The following is a 23,644-nucleotide window of genomic DNA, read 5'->3' on the forward strand; positions in this document are numbered from 1 at the left end:
GTAGATACCTTGTAGATAGGGGGAATAGAAGAGGGAAGGCTAGGAGGAGGGAAGGGGGAGGAGGAGGGAAGGGGGAGGAGGAGAAGGGGGAGGGTTCCCACCTGAGCCCTGGCCTTTGCTGCAGGTCAAGGTCTATGTCCAGCAGCTGGTGGAGGGGCTACAGTACCTGCACAGCCACAGCGTTCTGCACCTGGACATAAAGGTACTCAGCCCTCATGGGTGCCCAGGGACCCAGGAGGGACAGATGGGAGCCTGGGGCCTGCAGATGGGGGAGGGAGTGGGCATAGGCCTACCATGTCTAGATTCCCTGTTAGGACATGGTTGCCTCTGGGGATGGGGAGCTCTCTCCGGTGGGGTACAGCTCTGATGAATCAGAGGCGCTCCCACATTGGCCTCACAGAACTGAGTGTTCCCTGCAGCCCCGGGAGTCACCTCCTCAGGGCATGGCCTCACCCCTCCCTGACTCTCCCTCACAGCCCCCCAATATCCTGATGGTACATCCTGCTCGGGAAGACATTAAAATCTGCGATTTTGGCTTTGCCCAAAACATCACCCCAGGAGAGCCACAGTACAGCAAGTATGGCTCCCCAGAATTTGTGTCTCCCGAGATCATCGAGCAGACCCCAGTGAGCGAGGCCTCCGACATCTGGTGAGTGAGTGGGTGCCTGGGGAGGCCAGCTTCCATGCCAGCAGCCCCCCAGCACACACACCCCACAACCTCGAGCACACCCTGTGACTGTGGTTTTGTTCCTGCAGGTCCATGGGCGTCATCTCCTACCTCAGGTGAGCAGACCCAAGCCTACCGCAGGTGAGCAGACCCAAGCCTTTGTCAGCCACCTCCTCTGAAGCCAACCCCAGACCCCCTCCCCATCATGCCCAGGGGAGGCCTTGAGCACTACTGGCCACTCCCCAGATCAAAGATCCAGGACCCCAAGGGCAGCTATTATGGGAACCAGCGGTCAGCCAACTGATAAGGGGTTTCTGCTGAGCTCTTTTCTTACACGCACTGTCCCAGAGAAGCTCTGTGGAGTCACCAGGCAAAGCAGTGAGCTGTTTCCCTAAAGGGTCTGGGTAGTTTGCTGGAGGGCCCCTTCCACCAATTACTGCTATTCTGAGCATGTTGCTGGTGTAGACCTCACCTGGATCCCACCTCAAGCTAAGCCTTGATCCCTGTCCTGGGCTGAGCCTGGATCTCTGGGCAAGTCTCAGACCATTGTGGGAATCCTGGGGTCTGGATGGCCATGGCACTGTGGCCACCCAGGCAGGAGTGGGGCCCCCGTACAAGTTCTGGCTTCTATGGATCACAAGTCCAGGTCACATCTGAAGGCAAGTCATGTCTCTGCCTCTAGCCTGACCTGCTCATCACCATTCGCTGGTGAGAGTGACCGAGCCACACTCCTGAACGTGCTGGAGGGGCGGGTGTCCTGGAACAGCCCCATGACTGCCCACCTCAGCAAGGATGCCCAGGACTTCATCAAGGCTACCCTGCAAAGGGCCCCAAAGTGAGTGCACAGCACCCTCCACCTGTTGCCTCATCTGGGGTTCTCTTAGGCGGAGGCCTGGGGCAGCTGGCCACCTGGCCTGATCCCCGGCCCTCCTCTCTCACTAGGGCCCGGCCCAGCGCAGCCAAATGCCTCACACACCCCTGGTTCCAGGTGAGTAGGCTGGGTCCAAGCAGATGTGCACAGGGGGCCAATCTGAGGGGGGGAGGGGAGGCCTGTGTGGACCCAGGGTGCACTGGGGCCCCCCTTATCGCCCCTCTCACCTGGGCCCCCTCAGACTTCCGTGCCCGCGGAGGAGGCCCACTTCATCAACACCAAGCAACTCAAGTTTCTGCTGGCCCGCAGCCGCTGGCAGGTGAGCCCCGCAGCCTCTGGGGGGGGGGGGGGGCGGGGAGAGTGAGGGACGGGGGGCGGGGGGAAGCTGCCATGCGGTGTCAGCGCCCAGGAGGGGCCTGGGGGGGGGGGCGACAGAAAGCAGGCCCCGCAGGCGGCACAGGGCATCCCAATTCGGGGCCGCGCTCCCGGAGCCCGGGGGCAGGGCGGCGGGGCGTGCAGAGTCCCCGCGAGGGCAGAGCCGTGGGATCCGAAGCGTGGAGCTTGTAGCGCCTCCCGGCTCCCGGGTGCCCCTCTGAGCCTGCCGGGAGCGAAGAAGGCGGGGGTGGGGGGGCGCACGGCTGACGTCCCCTCCCCCGCGCCCCGCAGCGCTCCCTGATGAGCTACAAGTCCATCCTGGTGATGCGCTCCATCCCCGAGCTGCTCCGGGGCCCGCCCGACAGCCCGTCCCTCGGGGTGGCGCGGCACCTGCGCGGTGGCGCCAGCGCCTCCTCCAGCAGCTCGTCCTCCTCCTCCGACAACGAGCTGGCCCCTTTCGCCCGGGCCAAGTCGCTGCCGCCGTCTCCGGTGACCCACTCGCCGCTGCTGCACCCGCGGGGCTTCCTGCGGCCGTCGGCCAGCCTGCCCGAGGAGGCCGAGGCCCGCGCGCCGCCTGCCGCCGCGCCCCCGCCCGCGGCGCCCCCCGCCGCCCCGGGCTGCGTGCCGCGGCAGAGCGTCGTCCGCAGCCTCTTCTACCAGCAGGCGGCCGAGGGCCCGGAGCGCGGAGGGCCCGCGGGTGGCAGGAGGCCCCCGGCGCGGCGGCGGCACCTGCTCCAGGGCGGCTACTTCGCCCGCGCCCTGCCTGGCCTGCGGGAGCCACTGCTGGAGCACCGCGCGCTGGAGGAGGCGGCGGCCCGCGACGAGCAGGCCGCCCTGCTGGCCAAGGCGCCCGCCTCCGAGAGCGCCCGCGGGGCCCCGGGCCACAGCCCATCCCTGGAGCTCGGGGGCGCGCGCAGCCGCAGCCCCTCGGCCGAGGCCTGCGGCGGCGGCCAGGGCGCTACCCCGGCTCCCTCAGACGCCCCGATGGACTCCGGGCAGAGCTGGCGGCGAGGCGCCACAGTTGCCCGGGAGAGGGAGCTGCCAGAGGGACCCCAGCAGGGGCCAAGACTGTTTCAGTCCATCACCGGGGCCCTGGGGTCCACCCAGCAAGAGGGGTCATCTCAGGACAGCTGTGGGAGGCAGTGGGGTCCTACTGCCCTGGAAGGCGGGGTCCCCCCTCCTGCCATTATACCACAGGCTCCGGGCTCTTTCCCTACAAAACAGTGCCCGGGGTCCCTCTCAGCTCCCTCCAGCTCCCTCCTCTCCCCGGAGCCAAAGGGGTTCCTGTCCCTAGCCCAAGAGGGTCCCCAGCCAGGCGGTAAGACAGAACTGCAGGACAGCCCTCTCCCTGGGAGGCGGGGCCCCCCTAGCGCCCCAGGGCTGGCCTCCCCAGTGGGAACGGAGCCTGGGCCCACCCAGGATAGGGAGGGCCTGGCTGCAGAGCCTGAGGAGGCTCTTGAGTGGGAACCCAGCCTGCAGCGGCCTCAGGAGCAGGCTACAACACGGAAGTTCTCCCTGGGGGCATGGCGTGGAGGCTACGCAGGCGTGGCTGGCTATGGCACCTTTGCCTTCGGTGGGGATGCAGGGGGCATGCTGGGGCAGGGTCCCCTGTGGGCCAGGATGGCCTGGGCCACTTCTCAGTCCTCAGAGGAGCGTGATGAAGTAGGGGCCCAGAGCCCGCCACCCCAGGCCAGCAAAGCGCCCCTTCCCAAGGGCAGTGGGGCACCCCCACTGGCCTCCCCGGAGCTGAGTGCGTGGGAAGACTTTGGTGGTGGCTCTCAGGTGTCCCTGGTGCAGATCCGAGACCTGTCTGGGGACTCCGAGACAGCAGACACCATATCCCTGGACATCTCAGAGGTGGAGCCTGCCTACCTCAACCTGTCTGACCTGTATGACATCAAGTACCTCCCTTTTGAGTTCATGATCTTCAGGAGGGTCCCCAAGCCTGTGGAGCCAGAGCCACCATCCTCCCCTGAGTCTGAGGCCGGGGAGGAGTTGGCCACGCTCCCGGAGGCCCGGTGGCCCTGGCCAGGTGCCCTGGGCACACCAGCCAGCTTGCACATCACTGAGGAGCCAGAGGACATGGAGACCCTGCTCAGAGAGGCCACGGGCAGCAGGAAGCGCAAATGGTCGCCCCCCGCCCGTGACCTCTTCCATCTCCCAGGAAGGCATGTGCTGCCAGAGGAGCAGGAGCCCATGGAGCTGGGCCTTCGCCGGAGGGTGAGGGCGTCTGTGGCCCACATCTCCCGCCTCCTGAAGGGCAGGCCTGAAGGTGACTCCCCCCCTCCGTCCCCTCAGCCCTGGCAGGTGGCCGGTGTCTGGCTCTGAACCTTGGGGCACCTCACCCCTTGTGCTGACCCAGAAGCCATTCTCTAGGGTGGGGGTTCCCTGGGCCACACACATCACCTGCACACAGGTACTTCTGTTCCTGAGGTCACCATATGGCCCAGCGTGGGAACAGAGAGCCCTGCCTGACCTGCCCTGACCCTGGGGCCCATGGCCAGGCCTCCCCAGACACCAGTGGCCCGAGAGTTCCCCATCCCCTGCCCCTGGTGCCCTTGCCCAAGATAGACTGACCCTGACAGGGTGGGAAGGGTGTGGTGTCAGCAGCGGGTTGGACCCCTGGGCTCTGTGCTCTGTGGCCATGCAGGAATCCCACTGTGGGGGGTGGGGGTCCGGGTTCCTCCTCCCCTGCTCCCACACCAATGCCAATAGAGTCAGCATCAGGGGAGCTGACCCCACAGCTGTGACTTCCAGAGGCCTCTTCCTCCCTTCAGGCCCAGAGAAAGAGAGCCCCCCAAGGAAGAAGGCAGGCCTGGCTTCCTTCCGGCTGGGCCTGAAGAGCAGGGACCAAGGTGGGTGTGCTGCCCAGGGGCAGCCATGGGGACCCAACTGCAGGGGGAGGGAGCCCCTCCCTGGTTTCCAGGGCCACTGGAGGGGCCAAGCTTACATCCACAGGGCCTGGGGCCCAGATTAGTGGGGACATGGGGGCGGCTCTGGTGCCCAGCATTGGGGCAGTCCTGGAGGCCTTCCTGGAGGAGGTGCTAGTGTTGAAGGGGAGCTGAGTGGGCATGGGTTTCCCTAGCATCCCCGTCTCGGGGGTGCAGGCCGTGTTTTCAGGTTGGGGGTGGCTTTGAAGGCTTGTCTGGCCCCCTTCCCTAGCGCCATCCTTTCTACGGGAGCTCTCAGACGAAACAGTGGTCCTGGGCCAGTCCGTGACTCTTGCTTGCCAAGTGTCGGCCCAGCCTGCTGCACAGGCCACCTGGACCAAAGGTAAGAAAATGTCCCGGGACAGGTGGCAGGAAGGCAGAGGGTGCCCCCTGGAATAGGGGGAGGCAGGCCCCTGGAGGGCAGGGTACATGTTGGTGCCACTGCCCAGGCCTGCTCTGTCCTGCCGTAGACGGGGCTCTCCTGCAGAGCAGCAGCCACCTCCTCATCTCTGCCACGCTCAAGCACTTCCAGCTGCTCACCATTCTGGTGGTGACTGCTGAGGACCTGGGGGTGTATACGTGCCGTGTGAGCAACACACTGGGGACGGCAGCCACCACGGCTGTCCTCCGGAAGGCAGGTGGGTAGGCCAGGGCCTCTCAGCGGGGTGGGGGTGGGCACTGACCCTGATGGGTGCTTCTAGGGTGCCCGCCGACCACCTCATGCTTTGTGAGTTGGTTTGTGCTGGTCCCCTTCCGGGAGGAGGCCCCTTTAGCATGATGCTCACCACTCGGTCATCTCCCCACCCCAGCACGGCCAGGGCCTGGAGAGTCCGCTCTGCAGACTGGGACGCCCCCAGGTGGGGCATAGCTGTAGGGGATGGTGGGCTCAGGAATCTGGCAGCAGGTGCGGATGGTTGAGGCAGGGCTGGGGGCACTCAGCTGTGGTGGGAAGCCGTGGGGGGCCCACCTCTGACGGCTGCCCATGGGCCCTGCAGAGCGCCCCTCATCTTCTCCACGCCCGGACATTGGGGAGGTGTATGCTGATGCGGTGCTGCTGGTCTGGAAGCCCGTGGAGTCCTACGGACCTGTGACCTACATCGTGCAGTGCAGTCTGGAAGGTAGGAGCCCCCGCTGCCTTGCCTCTTGGGCAGAACCCAGCCACCTCTGTATTCCCTTGGGGAAGGGCCTCTGCACCCCCCGACTCTGGAGTGGGGAGGCCCTGGACTGTCCCTCACCCACTTCCTTGTGGCCCAGGCGGCAGCTGGAGCACCCTGGCTTCCGACATCTTTGACTGCTGCTACCTCACCAGCAAGCTTTCCCCGGGGGGCCTGTATACTTTCCGGACGGCCTGCGTCAGCAAGGCGGGCATGGGACCCTACAGCAGCCCCTCAGAGCAGGTCCTCCTGGGAGGGCCCAGCCACCTGGGTGAGGTGCTTGTCAAGCCTGCTGGCGTGGGGCGGTAGTCCTATCCATTGGCCCTGCCCCTTCACTCAGACCCACCCACTCACTGGTAGGCCTCTGCCCCCAAAGGGCCTGAGGAATGAGAGAAAAAAGTGTGGGGCTTCACAGATGGGGCCCCTGCTAGGGGGCCTGGGAAGGGGTACAGGAGACCAGGTGGGGCGAGCTGGGGCTGTAGGGGTGCCTCCCACTCACTGGCTCCTTCTCCCACAGCCTCGGAGGAAGAGAGCAGCATCCCGCGGCCCACGCAGCCCCTCCCCAGCACGCAGACCTTCACCTTCCAGACACAGATCCGAAGGTGCTGCAGCCCCCCGTCCCCCTCCCCGCTTTCCCTGCTCCCATCCCAGCCTCAGCGTCTCTCCCTGCTTCTCATGCCCACACAGTGCGGTTCCGAGAGCCTCAGCCCCCTCCCCAAGGCTCCAGTCATCTCCCGCTGCCCAGCTTTCCAGCCCCTTCTGGGAAGGAGGGCGTGGGGGTCCTCACCAGCCAGTCCGGTGCTTGCTCGCCCAGGGGCCGCTTCAGCGTCGTGCGGCAGTGCCAGGAGAAGGCCAGCGGGCGCGCACTGGCCGCCAAGATCATCCCCTACCGCCTCGAGGACAGGCCTGACGTGCTGCGGGAATACGAAGCCCTCAAGAGCCTGCGCCACCCGCACCTGGCCCAGCTACAGGCCGCCTACCTCAGCCCCCGGCACCTGGTTCTTATCTTGGAGTTGTGCTTGGGACCGGAGCTGCTCCCCTGCCTGGCGGAGAGGTGAGGCCTCGCCTGGATGCAGGGCCCAGGGGGATGCTCAGCACGTCGGGGCATGGAGGGGCACCCGACACACAGGCGCACCGCCTCTCACCTCGCCGCCCACCTGCTGCCCGGCCTCCACCGCCCGCCAGAGCCAGGGAGCTGTGGGGGGGCGCCCCTCCCAAGCCCACCAGAAGGGCTGGTGTCCCCGCGCACCTTCCGCGGCGTGGACAGGGCTGAGCCCCCTCCCCGTGCCACTCCAGGGTCTCCTACTCAGAATCAGAGGTGAAGGACTACCTGTGGCAGATGTTGAGTGCGGCCCAGTACCTGCACGCGCAGCGCATCCTGCACCTGGACCTCAGGTCGGAGAACATGATCGTCACCGAGTACAACTTACTCAAGGTCGTGGACCTGGGCAATGCTCAGAGTCTCACCCAGGAGAGGATCCTGCCCTCCGAGGGCTTCAAGGACTACGTGGAGACCATGGGTGCGCGGGGAGCAGATGCCAACCTGACCCGGGTGTTGAGAGGGGGAAAAGGGGAGGGGGCAGGAGGAAGCCCCGCCCCCAGACCTGCCCCCCCCCCCCCCCCCCCCGCCCCATTGCCCTGCAAACAGCCAGCCTCTCACCTGTGCTGTCCCCCAGCTCCTGAGCTCCTGGAGGGCCAGAGTGCTCTCCCGCAGACCGACATCTGGGCCATAGGCGTCACAGCCTTCATCATGTAAGTCCCCCAAGCGCAGGGGCTGGGAGACTGGGGATCCATCGAGGTGTCCCGGGAGCCCCCTGTGTGTCCTCCAAATGAGGGTGGCCTCAGACCTCGTGTCCCCCATCCATCTGAGGGTGATCTCAGTTCCCTATGATTCCCTATCCATCGAGGGTGACCCCGGAGCTCCCTGTGGCCCCATCCACCTGAGAGTGACCTGGGTGCCCTGACACCCCGCGTGCAGGCTGAGTGCCGAGTACCCTGTGAACAGTGAAGGGACACGCGACCTGCAGAAAAGCCTGCGCAAGGGGCTGATCCATCTGAGCCGCTGCTACGCAGGGCTGTCTGGCGGCGCTGTGGCTTTTCTCCGGAGCACATTGTGTGCTCACCCGTGGTAAGGTGGACCCGCCAGGGCCAACCCCCTCCGCCTTGCCCCACGTCCACCAATGCCCGCTCCCCCACCTTGCCTACCCACTTCCCGCCTCCCTTCCCTGCCCCACCTCAGCTCCAAGGGCTCAGCAGACACCTTCACCCTCTATCTAGGGGCCGGCCTTGTGCATCAAGCTGCTTGCAGTGCCCGTGGCTAACTGAGGAGGGCCCTGCCGGCTCCCAGCCAGCTGCTGTGACCTTCCCCACAGTGCGCCTGCGTGCTTTCCTGCGTGAGCGAGAGAAGAGGCGGGCACTGCTGTATAAGAAGCACAATCTGGCGCAGGTGCACTGAGCACTGGGCCAGGTGGAATTGGGGGGGGCGAGGAGATCACCTGCTGGGCTTCACCCCCTAGTCTTGCTTCTAGAACTTGCTGTATATGCACAGCATGCCAATAAAAAGCAGAACCAGATGAGGTGTAATCTGTGTCTTTGTTCAGTTTAGTTCGAGGAAAGAAGTCAGGGTCCTGCCACCTCACCTGGGACTTGGGGGGATGACTAAGGAGCGGAACTGCGCTTCCCCATGGAATGAGTGGAAGCGAGGCATCTGGCCCCTAGAATGGAAGAACCAGAGTTGCCAGTGCAGCCTCACCTAGGGTGATCCGATCCTGCGGGTCCCCAGCCTAGCCCCACCCGGGGCCTCCAAGGCACCTCTCCTGGGGCTCCTGGGTGCTGGGAGGTACACAGATCCCAACCAGCTTGGTCTCCACGGTCGCGTCCCTGGCCTGGTGTGGCCTCCAGGACTGGCCACAGCAGCCCTCTGTGGGAAGCAGAAAGGGGCCTGGTGAGTGACCAGCCAGGCCACCCACAGGGGAAGCAGGGGCAGACTCCTGAACCGGGAGGCTTCAGAAGCTGCAGAAAAATCTGAAACCTCACCTCCCTCCAGCCCTCTTACCCCTGCCTCCCACTCCTGCTAGATGTTCTGGACACAAGGGAAATCTCATTTGGAAAGAATGTGTGGGTCTGGCGTTGCATAAGTGCTGGCTGCCTTGTTTTGCCTTGACTGATTCTAATTCTAGTTTCAGCTAGGAATGGCGTCCTGCCAGTATTCTCTTCTGGGGCAGGTCCACTGTGCCCAGGGACTACCTCTGAGCATTCTGCCAAGAGTCCCTCAACAGTCCTATAGCTCCGACCACTCTTGTTCAGACACACAGTGAACACACCTCTGCTCTTAGCCCTCACGGTCTGCATCTGAGCCCACCCCTTCTGCTCCGTCCCATGCTCACCCAGCCGCAGCTGGCCATGTCCACATCAACCCTGGCTCTGTGCATAGGGACCCAGGTGAGACTGAGCAACTTTTCTGAGGCTGCATTTCTTTGGTAACCTCCTCTGTGCTGTGTGTTGGGATGACATATCCTCATCTAAGCCTGTTTAGATCAGATTCTGCAGGGTGGGCCCAGCTTCAGCTTGGTATGTTGAGAGACACTCACCAGGGCTGCACAGAGGCAATGTCTCCTCCAGGATCCCAGCTTCCCTCAGTCCTTGCTGGTGGCTAGCCCAGCTTCCCAAGCCCAGCTTTCCTTTTGAGCTCTGCCTTGTTACTCCGCTTCCTGCGCTTCGTACACAGTGGCTCGCCTCTCCTAATGTCATGTGGCATGATCCATGTCCCTCTTCCCAGGCTGAACTCTGCCAGGTGAACTCACTGGGTCCCAGAGTCCCTGCATTTATCAGGAGTCTTTAGTTGGCAGGTTGTTTCTAAAGATCAAATCTGATGTACTATATCTTGTTTTCTACATTTGTGTTGTATTTTATTTTATTTATTATTATTTTTAAAACAATAGATATTTATTATCTCCCAATTCTGGATGTTAGAAATCCAAAGTCAAGGTGATGGCCAGGTTGGTTCCATCCTGAGGCTGTGAGGGAGAATCTGCTCTGCACCTCCCTTCTAGCATCTGCTGCTTGCCAGCAGTCTTTGCTGTTCCCGGGCATATAGACACAAGGCCCCAATGCCTGTCTCCTTCCCATGGCATTCTCCCTGTGACTTCTGTGTCTGTATTTCTGTCCAAATTTCCCTTTTCTTTTTTTCTTTTTTTTAATTGGAGTTCAATTTGCCAACATATAGCATTATATGGTCTCCTTCATTTGGGGAATAGAAAAAATAGTGAAAGGGAATAAAGGGGAAAGGAGAAAAAATGAGTGGGAAATATCAGAAAGGGAGACAGAACATGAGAGACTCCTTACTCTGGGAAACGAACAAGGGGTGGTGGAAAGGGAGGTGGGCGGGGGGTGGGGATGACTAGGTGTGTTGTATTTTATTATATGGTAACCTTTTTCAGTTAAGTTTTATCTTCTGAGATCATTCTTGAATCACAATGCAGTGAAAGAAACTATATAGAAAGCTCAGGCATCATTTACCCAATTTCCCCCAATAGTAGTATCTCACAAAACTATAGTGTGATGACAACCAGGAAATTGAAATTGATGACACTGATACAGGCTAGCTACAAAATGTTTCTATCACAAGGATTCTTCATGTTACCCCCCTTTTTTGGGTTCAGCCAGATCCACTTCCCTCCCATCTTAACACTTCAACCATGACAACTTATATTTGTTACTTTTGTGATTTTAAGAATGGAGCAACCTGCATGAAACCTTTTGAGATTGGCTCTTTTTCACTTTGCATAATTCTTTGGCAATTCATGAATAGAGTTGCAACTGTTGGTAGTCCATTCCTTTTTACGGGTGAGTAATGTTCCATGGCCTAGACGTACCACAACCTGTGGAGCCACTCACCCACTGATGGCTATTTAGATCCCTCCCAGTTTGGGGCTGTTTCAGATAAGCCTGCTTCATTCAGGTACAGATTTCTGTGTGATTATCATCTTCATTATTCTAGGATAAATGCCTAGCAGTGTGATTGCTGCAGAATGGTTTCATTTGCCATCTGATTATCTTGAGTGGAATATCTGTCCAGGTCTTCTGTCCATTTTCTGATAGGATTGTTTACTTTTGAAATTTGGGGGTTCTGTATGTATCCTGGAGACTAGTCATTTGTCAGATATGTGGTTTACAAATATTTTCTCTCACTTGGCAGCTTATCTTTTCATCATCCTCTTACCAAAGTCTTCCAAAGAGCAAGTCCTAATTTTTTAGAACATTGTAAAGGGCACAACACGGAGGACATAAAATATATCATTTTTAAGCGTATAGTTCAGTGTTGTTATATGTACATTTTTGTGTATCCATCAATGCTAATTATCTCTACAACCCTTTCATCCTGTAAAACTGAAACTGTCCCCATTGAAAACTCCGTTTCCTCTTCTCCCCAGCCCCCAGTAACCACTGCTCTACTTCCTGTTTCTATGAATTTGACTGCTCTAGGGACCTAATATAAATGGAATCATACTGTATCTTTCTTGTGTCTGGCTTATTTCATTCACATAATGTCCTTAAAGTTCATCCATGTTGAGCAGGTGTGAGAATCTCCTTCATTTTAAGTCACTATTTCTTTGAGTACTTTTCCAGCCCGACTGCTGTTCTTCTCTCTTTCCAGGACTTCGATGATACTAATGTTAAATCTTTTGTAATAGTACCACAGGTCCTCGTTCACATTTTTTCACTCTATTCTATGTTACTACAGATTGGGTAAGGTTTTTTTATTTTTAAAGATTTTATTTATTAATGAGAGAGAGAGAGAGAGAGGCAGAGACACAGGCAGAGGGAGAAGCAGGCTCCATGCATGCAGGGAGCCCGATGTGGGACTCGATCCTGGGACTCCAGGATCATGACCTGGGCCAAAGGCAGGCGCCAAACCGCTGAGCCACCCAGAGATCCCTGGATTGGGTAAGTTCTATTGTCCTATCTTCAGGTTCACTGATTCCTTTCTCTGCCCCTTCCATTCCCCAGTTGGACTTTTAGCTTGGTTATTGTATTGTTTAGTCCCCAAAATTTCCATTTGGTTATCCTTTATATCTCTATTCCTTTTTTAAATAATAAATTCATTTTTATTGGGGTTCAATTTGCCAACATACAGAATAACACCTAGTGCTCATCCCATCAAGTGCCCACCTCAGTGCCCGCCACCCAGTCACCCCCACAACCAGCCCTCCTCCCCTTCCACCGCCCCCAGGTCGTTTCCCAGAGTTAGGAGTCTTTCATGTTCTGTCTCCCTTTCGGATATTTCCCACTTATTTTTCTCCTTTCCCCTTTATTCCCTTTCACTATTATTTATATTCCCCAAATGAAAGAGAATATATGTTTGTCCTTCTCCGATTGACTTATTTCACTCAGCATAATACCCTCCAGTTCCATCCACGTCAAAGCAAATGGTGGGTATTTGTCATTTCTAATGGCTGAGTAATATCCCATTGAATACATAGATCACATCTTCTTCATCCATTCATCTTTTGATGGACACCGAGGCTCCTTCCACAATGTGGATATTGTGGACATTGCTGCTACAAACATCAGGGTGCAGGTGTCCCGGCATTTCATTGCATCTGTATCTTTGGGGTAAATCCCCAGCAGTGCAATTGCTGGGTCATAGGGCAGATCTATTTTTAACTCTTTGAGAAACCTCCACACAGTTTTCCAGAGTGGCTGCACCATTTCACATTCCCACCAACAGTGCAAGAGGGTTCCCTTTTCTCCGCATCCTCTCCAACATTTGTGGCTAGGAAGCAGGAGCCTTGTTAATTTTCCCCATTCTCACTGGTGTGAGGTGGAATCTCATTGTGGTTTTGATTCATACAAGGAATTCTAAATAAAATCATAAGTCAATTTTTCTTTGTTTTTCAGTTCTTTTTTTAAATAAATTTATTTTTTATTGGTGTTCAATTTACCAACATACAGAATAACACCCAGTGCTCATCCTGTCAAGTGCCCCCCTCAGTGCCCGTCACCCATTCACCCCCACCCCCTGCCTTCCCCTCCCCTTCCACCACCCCTAGTTCGTTTCCCAGAGTTAGGAGTCTTTATGTTCTGTCTCCCTTTCTGATATTTCCCACACATTTCTTCTCCCTTCCCTTATATTCCCTTTCACTATGATTTATATTCCCCAAATGAATGAGAACATATAATGTGTCCTTCTCTGATTGACTTACTTCACTCAGCATAATACTCTCCAGTTCCATCCACGTTGAAGCAAATGGCGGGTATTTGTCATTTCTAATGGCTGAGTAATATTCCATTGTATACATAAACCACATCTTCTTTATCCATTCATCTTTCGATGGACACCGAGGCTCCTTCCACAGTTTGGCTATTGTGGACATTGCTGCTATAAACATAGGGGTGCAGGTGTCCTGACGTTTCATTGCATCCGTATCTTTGGGGTAAATCCCCAACAGTGCAATTGCTGGGTTGTAGGGCAGGTCTATTTTTAACTCTTTGAGGCACCTCCACACAGTTTTCCAGAGTGGCTGCACCAGTTCACATTCCCACCAACACTGCAAGAGGGTTCCCTTTTCTCTGCATCCTCTCCAACATTTGTGGTTTCCTGCCTTGTTAATTTTCCCCATTCTCATTGGTGTGAGGTGGTATCTCATTGTGGTTTTGATTTGTATTTCCCTGATGGCAAGTGATGCAGAGCATTTTCTCATGTGCTTTTTGGCCATGTCTATGTCTTCCTCTGTGAGAGTTCTCTTCATGTCTTTTGCCCATTTCATGACTGGATTGTTTGTTTCTTTGGTGTTGAGTTTAAGAAGTTCTTGATAGATCTTGGAAACTAGCCCTTTATCTGATACGTCATTTGCAAATATCTTCTCCCATTCTGTAGGTTGTCTTTTAGTTTTGTTGACTGTATCCTTTGCTGTGCAAAAGCTTCTCATAAGTCAATTTTTCATTAGAAAACTTGTAGGTCATTGTAAAAGAAAAGAAAACTGTCAACTAAGCATTCGGTAGCTGACTAAACTGTCCTTCAAAAATGAGGGATAGGGGCACCTGGGTGGCTCAATCAGTTAAGCATCAACTCTTGATTTTGGCTCAGGTCACAATCTCAGGGTCATGAGATTGTTCCCCACATCGGGCTCCATGCTGGGTTTGGAACCTGCTTAAGATTCTCTCTCTTCAAGGGGAACCATCTTGCACTGTTGGTGGGAAGGGGAACTGGTACAGCCACTCTGGAAAGGGAATAAAGGGGAAAGGAGAGAAAATGAGTGGAAATATCAGTGAAGGTGACAAAGCATGAGAGACACCTAACTCTGGAAAGCGAACAAGGGGTAGTGGAAAGGGAGGTGGGCAGGGTGTTGGGGTGACTGGGTGACGGGTAATGAGGGGGGCACTTGGCAGGATGAGCACTGCATGTTATGCTATATGTTGGCAAATTGAACTCCAATAAAATATATAAAAAATAAAAAAAAATAAAAAATCAAGAATAAAAAAAAAAGACTCTCTTCTCTCCCTCTGACACTCCCATCCAAGAAGTGAGAGAGCAATTAAGACATCTCCAGATAAACAAAAGGTTTAGATGAGGTGATGAGTGTAAAGCCTCCACCAGGGGGTTAGTGTCCTAATAAGAAGAGGAAGAGACCAGAGCTCTCCCCATCATGTGAGGACATAGTAAGAAACTGGCTGTCTGTAAGCCAGGAACCAAATCAGTTGGCACCTTGATCTTAGACTTCTCAACCCATAAAAATATGAAAAATAAATGTCTGCTGTGTAGACGCCCCGGTCTATGGTTTGTTGTTATGGTGGCCCAAGCAGACTAAAATAGATACTCAATGGAGAGTTGCTGGCTGGAAGAGGAAATGGGTTATTTTTTGGACAGTCACAATTTAGAATTAAAACCAAGGATTTTAAAGGAGTTTACTGGGCCAGCTTATTAATAATAGCATTTTATTTATTTTTCAAAAAAATTTGAAGTATTTTTTCTTAATATTTATGTAATCTCTACACCTAACATGAGGCTTGAACTCATGACCCTGAGATCAAGAGTTGCATGCTCCACTGACAGCCAGCAAGGCACCTTTAATGATAACATTTTTAAAAATTAAATAACCTATAAATGAGATACGTAGTGTTCTTATTGTAGATCTTGAGCTATTCACTATGTCTTTATAGTCATACAATTAGAGAATCTCAAATAATATTAATTTAGAAATAAAAAGCTGACTGTCTCACAGTACTTTTGTTATACCTACTTCTTATATAGGCAATTATTAATCCAGGATGCTTATGCAAAAATATCTTTTAAAATTAGTTTAGAGAATCATACAGGACCATCCATAGATAAAATTTGAGTAAAATTCACTTTATGCCAAATGAGACAGGAAATATTGAGAAAGTAACTGTCTCCAATGCTCATTATTTTCCGTCCCATCACAAGAAGTTTGAAATCAGGTTGCAGGTGTCTAGAAGTGCTAGGGACTTGGCCAGAGGGTGCAATGGAGACTCTGAGGCAAGGGCATTGAGCTGATGGCTCCAATGTCTGTGACACATCATCCTGATGCCTGAATGGATCCTGGGAGGGCTGTGTGTTGGAAGGGGCAGGGTTCCAGCACAAGTTATGCTGTAGGACACATTTCTCTTCCCAGGTCCATGAAATCTACCTTCTAGTGCCTCTTTCCATGTATGAATAAGGGGAGGAGTGGGGAGACTACACAACCCTTTAAAAATGGCTGACTGAGGAATTCAACAAACCCTCTTCCTGAAAGCTAACAGCAAAATGGGACAAAGTTGTCAAAACAAGTATATAAAGACTGGAAATTGACCAAAAGCATACAAAAAATTGAAAGCATTTATTCAAAAGAGTATTCTGAACCTTGACAAGGAGGGGAGTGCCTGTGGCATGTTAGCCTGGGGTGGCTCCACTCTCCATCTCCACAGGAGAGCACCCACATATGTGAGGCAGACACTGATAGATCTGAAGGGGGATATAGTAATCCAATTACAGTAGGAAATTTCAACATCTCATTTTCAGCAACAGACCAAACAACCAGACTGAACATCTGTAAGGAAACAGAGTACGTGAATAACACTACTGATTAAACTGTGCCCAACAGAAATATACAGAACATTCTACCCAAAAGAAGCAGTGTAGTACCTGCTTCTCAAGTGCACACAGAACATTCTCCAGGATAGATCACATGTTGGGCCACAAAACAAGTCTTAACAAATTTAAAAAGACTGAGTCATACCAACTCACTTTTCTGACCACAGTGGAATGAAACTAGAGATCAACAGCAAAACAAAACAAAACAAAACAACACATATATAGGTAAAAATTACACAAACACTATTTAAAAAAAAAGATTTTTTTTTGAGAGAGATAGTACACAGAGGGAGAGGGAGAAGCAGACTCTCCACTGACCAGAGAGCCTGATGCAGGGCTCGATCCCAGGATACTGGGATGATGAACACTGGGAATATAGCACAAGCAGTGCTAAGAAGGAGGTTTATAGTGGTACATACCTACAAAAGAAATAAAGAAAGAAAGAGAGAGAGAGAGAAAGGAAGAAAGGAGGATCTTAAATCAATAACCTAACTTTACAGCTTAAGGAACTAGAGAAAAAAATAATGAACTAACTCAAAGTTACTAGAAGAAAGGTAACATTTAGAGAAAAAATTAATGAAACAGAATAGAAAACCATTGAAAAAGTATTGAAACTAAGAGCTAATTTTATGAAAAGATCAACAAACTTGACAAACTTGTAGCTAGAATAACTGAGAAAAAAGGAGAGGATTCAAAAAACAAAAATGAAATGGATAAACATTACAATCGATGCCACAGGAATAAAAAGGATCAGCGACACCTGGGTGGCTCAGCGGGTTGGGCGTCTGCCTTTGGCTCAGGGTGTGATCCTGGAGTCCAGGGATCGAGTCCCATGTCAGGCTTCCTGCATGGAGCCTGCTTCTCCCTCTGCCTGTCTCTCTCTCTCTCTCTCTCTGTGTCTCTCATGAATAAATAATTTCAAGAAACTTAAAAAAAATAAAAAGGATCAGAAGAGCCTATTTTGAACAATGAATACCAAAATAAATTGGATAATGCAGAAGAAATGTATAAATTCCTACAGCCATAAAACCTAGCAAGACTGAATCATAAAGAAATAAAAATTCTGAGCAGATCTATAACTCAAAGATATTTAACCAGGAATCAAAACCATCCCAACAAAGAAAAGCTTGAACCAGATGGTTTCAATGGAGGATTTCATCAAACTTTTTAAAAAAGATTTTATTTATTTATTCACAAGACTGGTCTTCAGGATCACGCACTGGGCTGAAGGCGCCACTAAACTGCTGATTCACCTGGGCTGCCCATATTTCATCAAACATTTAAAGAAAAATTAACCCAAACTTTCTCAAAATATTCCAAAAAATTAAAGAGGAAAGAATCCTCCTAAACTCATTTTATGAAGCAGCATGACCCTATTACCAAGGCCAGACAAGAACATGACAAGAAAGGAAAACTAGCAGCCAATATCCTTTATGAATGTTGATGCAGAAATCCTCAACAAAATAAGAGGAAACTAAATTCAACAACACACTAAATTGGATTTATATCTGCAGTGTGAAGATAGTTCAAAATATGAACATTTTAAATAGCATTAAAAAGAACAAAATATTTATGAATAAACTTATCCAGGTAAGTGAAAGACTTGTGTACTATAAAAACTGCAAAATGTTGCTGAAAGTAATTAAAGAAAACCCTAAAATAAATGGAAAGATATCCCATGATCATGGATTGGAAGAATTAATATTGTTAAAATGCCCATTCTACCCAAAGAGATCCCCAGATTCAAGGATATTGCAGAAGGAGAAAAAAATCCTAAAATTCATGCAGAAGCCCAAAGGACCCCAAATAGCCAATGCAATCTTGAGAAAGAAAAGCTGATGGGCTCAAACCTCCTAATTTCAAAACATACCGCAAAGCTACAGTAATCAAAGCCATGAAGTGTTGGCATAAAGACAGACATAGACCAAAGGCACAGGGTAGAAAGCCCAGAAATAAGCTCTTGGATATGTGGCCAAACAATCCTTGATAAGGATGTCAATGGGAAAGTATTTTCTCTTCATTAAATGGTCCTGGGAAAACTGGATATCCACATGTAAAAGAAAGAAGTTGGACTCTTACTTTATACCATATACAGAAAACAACTCAAATGGATGAAATTTCTAAACTAACTCCTAGAATAAAACACATGGGAAATGCTTCCAGACAATGGATTTGGAGGTGGGGCAAGATGGTGGAAGAGTAGGGCAAGTCACCTGTCCCCACCAACTTACTTAGATAATTTTCAAATCATCCTGAAAAGCTACGAATTCAACCTGAGATTTAAAGAGAGAACAACTGGAATGCTACAGTGAGAAGAGTTAGCGCTTCTATCAAGGCAGGAAGATGGAAAAAAATAAAGAAATAAAAACGCATACAAGGGGGAGGGCCCCCATGAGGAGCCGGGCTAAGGCTGGGCCGTGAGTGCCCCCAGGACAGGAAAGCCCAGTCCCTAGGAAGCAGGAGCTTTCCCAATCTTCCCGGATGAAAAGGCGCTCACAGGGAGCTCAGTGGATCCCAGGAGGGGCAGGGATGCCCTCAGGCTCCCAGGGGCACTAACAGAGGAACTGCAACCCGGGGAGAGCCCGCCACACACTGTGGGCTGAGCTCCCTAAGGTGCTGCAGGGTGCACCCCGTTGGGGCCCCAGGAGCAGCTAGGGCAGTGGCTCTGGTGGCAGCTCCACGCAGAGGGGGCTGCGTGGCTCCAGGAGCCCGATTCTAGTGGTGCAGGCCCGGGAGCCCAGGGCGCTGGGGGACATAGCCCAGGATCCGGTGCTCCCCCAGGGACAGGCAGAGGCCAGGAGGACACAGGGCAGCAAGGACGTGCTCCTGCCGCCGGGCGGCTGGAGCTGTGCAGAGCCCCCCCCCTCCCCCCGCCCCCGGAGCATCCAGGCCTCTGTGGGCTGGGAGCTGCAGTAGTTACTGCGGGACCTGACTCCAGAGTTGGGAGAGCTGGCCGCCGCCACTGTTGTTCCTCCTGGTGTAACCTTGTACCTGGGATTGGGCAGGGCCGCCAGGGAGCTGGGGCCTCACAGGATAAACAGCTCCCACTGAGCCATACACCTAGATGGGGGCTGTGCAGTTCCACCAGGTACACACACCTGAGAATCAGCACAGCAGGCCCCTCCCCCAGAAAACCAGCTGGAAGGACAGGGGAAGAGCAAGTTCTTGACCAAGCAGCACTGGAAAGTTCCAGGGGAAGTTGAGGGATTTACAGTATATACAATCAAAGGATACCCCTACTTGTTTTTTTGTTTTGTTTGTCCCCCCCTCTTTTTCCTCTATTTTTCTTCTTTTTCCAGTACAACTTGTTTTTAACTACTCTGCACTGAGCAAAATGACAAGAAAGAACTCACCACAAAAGAAAGAATCAGAAACAGTACTCGCTCCCACAGAGTTACAGAATATAGATTACAATTCCATGTGAGAAAGCCAGTTCGGGGGGATCCTGGGTGGCTTAGCGGTTTGGTGCCTGCCTGGGGCACAATCCTGAAGTCCTGCTATGGAGTCCCGCGTCCGGCTCCCGGCATGGAGCCTGCTTCTCCCTCTGCCTGTGTCTCTCTCTCTCTCTCTATCATGAATAAATAAATTAATTAATTAAAAAAAAGAAAGCCAATTCAGGAGCACAATTATAAAGCTACTTGTGGCTCTAAAAAAAAAAAAAAAAAAAAAAAAAAAAACATAAGGATTCAAGAGACTCCATGACTGCAGAATTTAGATCTAATCAGGCCGAAATTAAAAATCAATTGAATGAGACGCAATCCAAACTGGAGGTCCTAATGACAAGGGTTAATGAGGTAGAAGAATGAGTGAGTGACATAGAAGACAAGTTGATGGCAAGAAAGGAAGCTGAGGAAAAAGAGAAAGAAAACTAAAAGATCATGAGGAAAGGTTAGGGGAAATAAATGACAGTGTCAGAAGGAAAAATCTATGTTTAATTGGGGTTCCAGAGGGCGCCGAAAGGGACAGAGGACGAGAAAGTGTATTTGAACAAATCATAGCTGAGAACTTCCCAACTTGGGAAGGGAAACAGGCATTCAGATTAAGAGGATAGAGAGATCCTCCCCCCCTAAAATCAATAAAAACTGTTTAACACTCCAACATTTCATAGTGAAACTTGCAAATTCCAAAGATAAAGAGAAGATCCTTAAGGCAGCAAGAGACAAGAGATCCCTAACCTTTATGGGGAGAGGTATTAGACTAACAGCAGACCTCTCCACAGGGACCTGGCAGGCCAGAAAGGGCTGGAAGGATATATTCAGGGTCCTAAATAAGAAGAACATTCAGCCAGGAATACTTTATCCAGCAAGGCTCTCATTCAGAATAGAAGGAGAGATAAAGAGCTTCCAAGATAGGCAGAAACTGAAAGAATATGTGACCACCAAACCAGCTCTGCAAGAAATATTAAGGGGGACTCTTTTTTAAAATAAATTTATTTTTTAGTGGTGTTCAATTTGTCAACGTATAGAATAACACCCATTGCTCATCCCGTCAAGCGCCCACCTCAGTGCCTGTCACCCAGTCACCCCCACCCCCTGCCCATCTCCCCTTCCACCACTAAGGGGGAACTCTCTTAAAGAAAGAAGAAGTCCAAGGAAACAATCCAAAAAAACAGGGACTAAATAGGTATTATCATGACACTAAATTCATATCTTTCAATAGTATCTCTGAACGTGAATGGGCTTAATGATCCCATCAGAATGCACAGGGTTTCAGACTGGATAAAAAAAAAAACAAAAAAAAAACAAAAAAAAAAAACACAACATCTATTTGCCGTCTACAAGAGACTCATTTTAGACCTAAGGACACCTCCAGCCTGAAAATAAAAAGTTGGAGAACCATTTATCATTCGAATGGTCCTCAAAATAAAGCAGAGGTAGCCATCCTCATATCAGATAAGTTAAAATTTATCCCAAAGATTGTAGTAAGAGATGAAGAGGGACACTCTATCATACTTAAAGGATCTATCCAACAAGAGGACCTAACAATCATCAATATTTATGCCCCTAATGTGGGAGCTGCCAAGTATATCAATCAATTAATAACCAAAGTTAAGACATACTTGGATAATAATACACTTATACTGGGAGACACGAACATGGCACTTTATGCAATTGATAGATCTTCTAAGCACAACATCTCAAAAGAAACAAGAGCTTTAAATGATACACTGGACCAGATGGATTTCACAGATATTTACAGAACTTTACATCCAAACACAACTGAATACACATTCTTCTCAAGTGCACATGGAACTTTCTCCAGAATAGACCGCATACTGGGTCACAAATCAGGTCGCAACCGGTACCAAAAGATTGGGATCATCCCCTGCATATTTTCAGACCATAATGCTTTGAAATTAGAACTAAATCACAAGAAGAAGTATGGAAGGATTTCAAATACGTGGAGGTTAAAGACCATCCTGCTAAAAGATGAAAGGGTTAACCAGGAAATTAAGGAAGAATTAAAAAGATTCATGGCAACTAATGAGAATGAAGATACAACCGTTCAAAATCTTTGGGATGCAGCAAAAGCAGTCCTAAGGGGGAAATATATCGCAATACAAGCATCCATCCAAAAACTGGAAAGAACTCAAATACAAAAGCTAACCTTACACCTAAGAAAACCAGAGCTGGGGGCATCACCATGCCAGATTTCAGGTTTTACTACAAAGCTGTGGTCATCAAGACAGTGTGGTACTGGCACAAAAACAGACCCATAGATCAATGGAACAGAATAGAGAATCCAGAAGTGGACCCTCAACTCTATGGTCAACTAATATTCGACAAAGCAGGAAGACTATCCACTGGAAAAAAGACAGTGTCTTCAATAAATGCTGCTGGGAAAATTGTCCATCCACATGCAGAAGAATGAAACTAGACCACTCTCTTACACCAGACACAAAGATAAACTCAAAATGGATGAAAGATGTGAGACAAGATTCCATCAAAATCCTAGAGGAGAACACAGGCAACACCCTTTTTGAACTCGGCCACAGTAACTTCTTGCAAGATACATCCATGAAGGCAAAAGAAACAAAAGCAAAAATGAACTATTGGGACTTCATCAAGATAAGAAGCTTTTGCACAGCAAAGGATACAGTCAACAAAACTCAAAGACAACCTACAGGATGGGAGAAGATATTTGCAAATGACGTATCAGATAAAGGGCTAGTTTCCAAGATCTATAAAGAACTTATTAAACTCAACACCAAAGAAACAAACAATCCAATCATGAAATGGGCAAAAGACATGAAGAGAAATCTCACAGAGGAAGACCTAGACATGGCCAACATGCACATGAGAAAATGCTCTGCATCACTTGCCATCAGGGAAGTACAAATCAAAACCACAATGAGATACCACCTCACGCCAGTGAGAATGGGGAAAATTAACAAGACAAGAAACAATAAATGTCGGAGAGGATGTGGAGAAAGGGGAACCCTCTTACACTGTTGGTGGGAATGTGAACTGGTGCAGCCACTCTGGAAAACTGTGTGGAGGTTCCTCAAGGAGTTAAAAATAGACCTGCCCTACCACCCAGCAATTGCACTGCTGGGGATTTATCCCAAAGATTCAGATGCAATGAAACGCCGGGACACCTGCACCCCGATGTTTATAGCAGCAATGGCCACGATAGCCAAACTGTGGAAGGAGCCTCGGTGTCCATGGAAAGATGAATGGATAAAGAAGATGTGGTTTATGTATACAATGGAATATTCCTCAGCCATTAGAAACAACAAATACCCACCATTTGCTTCGACGTGGGTGGAACTGGAAGGTATTATGCTGAGTGAAATAAGTCAATCGGAGAAGGACAAACATTGTATGGTCTCATTTATTTGGGGAATATAAATAATAATGAAAGGGAATAGAGGGGAAGGGAGATGAAATGTGTGGGAAATATCAGAAAGGGAGACAGAACATAAAGACTCCTAACTCTGGGAAACGAACTAGGGGTGGTGGAAGGGGAGGAGGGCAGGGGTGGGGGTGACTGGATGACGAGCACTGAGGGGGGCACTTGACGGGATGAGCACTGGGTGTTATTCTGTATGTTGGTAAATTGAACACCAATAAAAAGTAAATTTGTTATTAAAAAAAACTAGACCTGCCCTATGACCCAGCAATTACACTGCTGGGGATTTACCCCAAAGATACAGATAAAGTGAAACGCCAGGACACCTGCACCCCGATATTTCTAGCAGGAATGTCCACAATAGCCAAACTGTGGAAGGAGCCTCGGTGTCTATCGAAAGATGAATGGATAAAGAAGATGTGATTTATGTACACAATGGAATATTACTCAGCCATTAGAAAGGAGAAATACCCACCATTTGCTTTGACGTGGATGGAACTGGAAGGTATTATGGGGAGAGAGATAAGTTAATCAGAGAAGGACAAACATTGTATGTTCTCATTCATTTGGGGAATATAAATAATAGTGAAAGGGAATAGAGGGGAAAGGAGAAAAAATGAGTGGGAAATATCAGAAAGGGAGACAGAACATGAAAGACCCCTAACTCTGGGAAACGAACTAGGGGTGGTAGAAAGGGAGTTG

At 51.1% G+C, this 23,644-nt stretch overlaps 1 protein-coding gene across 6 annotated transcripts in view; it reads left to right on the top strand.

Moving 5' to 3' along the window:
• The window catches only part of OBSCN (obscurin, cytoskeletal calmodulin and titin-interacting RhoGEF), a 134,103-nt gene extending 125,533 nt beyond the window's left edge, over positions 1-8,570 (top strand). For 5 of the 6 annotated variants that reach the window (XM_072784694.1, XM_072784695.1, XM_072784696.1 and 2 more), the window contains 18 exons: positions 125-202; positions 477-649; positions 757-783; positions 1,350-1,502; positions 1,610-1,655; positions 1,780-1,857; positions 2,205-4,185; positions 4,691-4,768; positions 5,076-5,186; positions 5,314-5,481; positions 5,839-5,961; positions 6,098-6,268; positions 6,515-6,599; positions 6,812-7,051; positions 7,294-7,517; positions 7,674-7,749; positions 7,976-8,125; positions 8,275-8,570. In XM_072784694.1, coding sequence (XP_072640795.1) covers positions 125-202; positions 477-649; positions 757-783; positions 1,350-1,502; positions 1,610-1,655; positions 1,780-1,857; positions 2,205-4,185; positions 4,691-4,768; positions 5,076-5,186; positions 5,314-5,481; positions 5,839-5,961; positions 6,098-6,268; positions 6,515-6,599; positions 6,812-7,051; positions 7,294-7,517; positions 7,674-7,749; positions 7,976-8,125; positions 8,275-8,452 — 4,140 coding nt within the window. In that variant the 3' untranslated portion in view covers positions 8,453-8,570. Of the gene's footprint in view, positions 1-124; positions 203-476; positions 650-756; positions 809-1,349; positions 1,503-1,609; positions 1,656-1,779; positions 1,858-2,204; positions 4,186-4,690; positions 4,769-5,075; positions 5,187-5,313; positions 5,482-5,838; positions 5,962-6,097; positions 6,269-6,514; positions 6,600-6,811; positions 7,052-7,293; positions 7,518-7,673; positions 7,750-7,975; positions 8,126-8,274 lie in introns of those variants that run through there. The other variant, XM_072784698.1, reaches the window with a different exon arrangement.
• The last annotated feature ends 15,074 nt before the right edge of the window (positions 8,571-23,644 follow it).

This window comes from Canis lupus, chromosome 18 (assembly GCF_048164855.1).
Source record: "Canis lupus baileyi chromosome 18, mCanLup2.hap1, whole genome shotgun sequence".
Classification (NCBI taxonomy): Eukaryota; Metazoa; Chordata; class Mammalia; order Carnivora; family Canidae; genus Canis; species Canis lupus.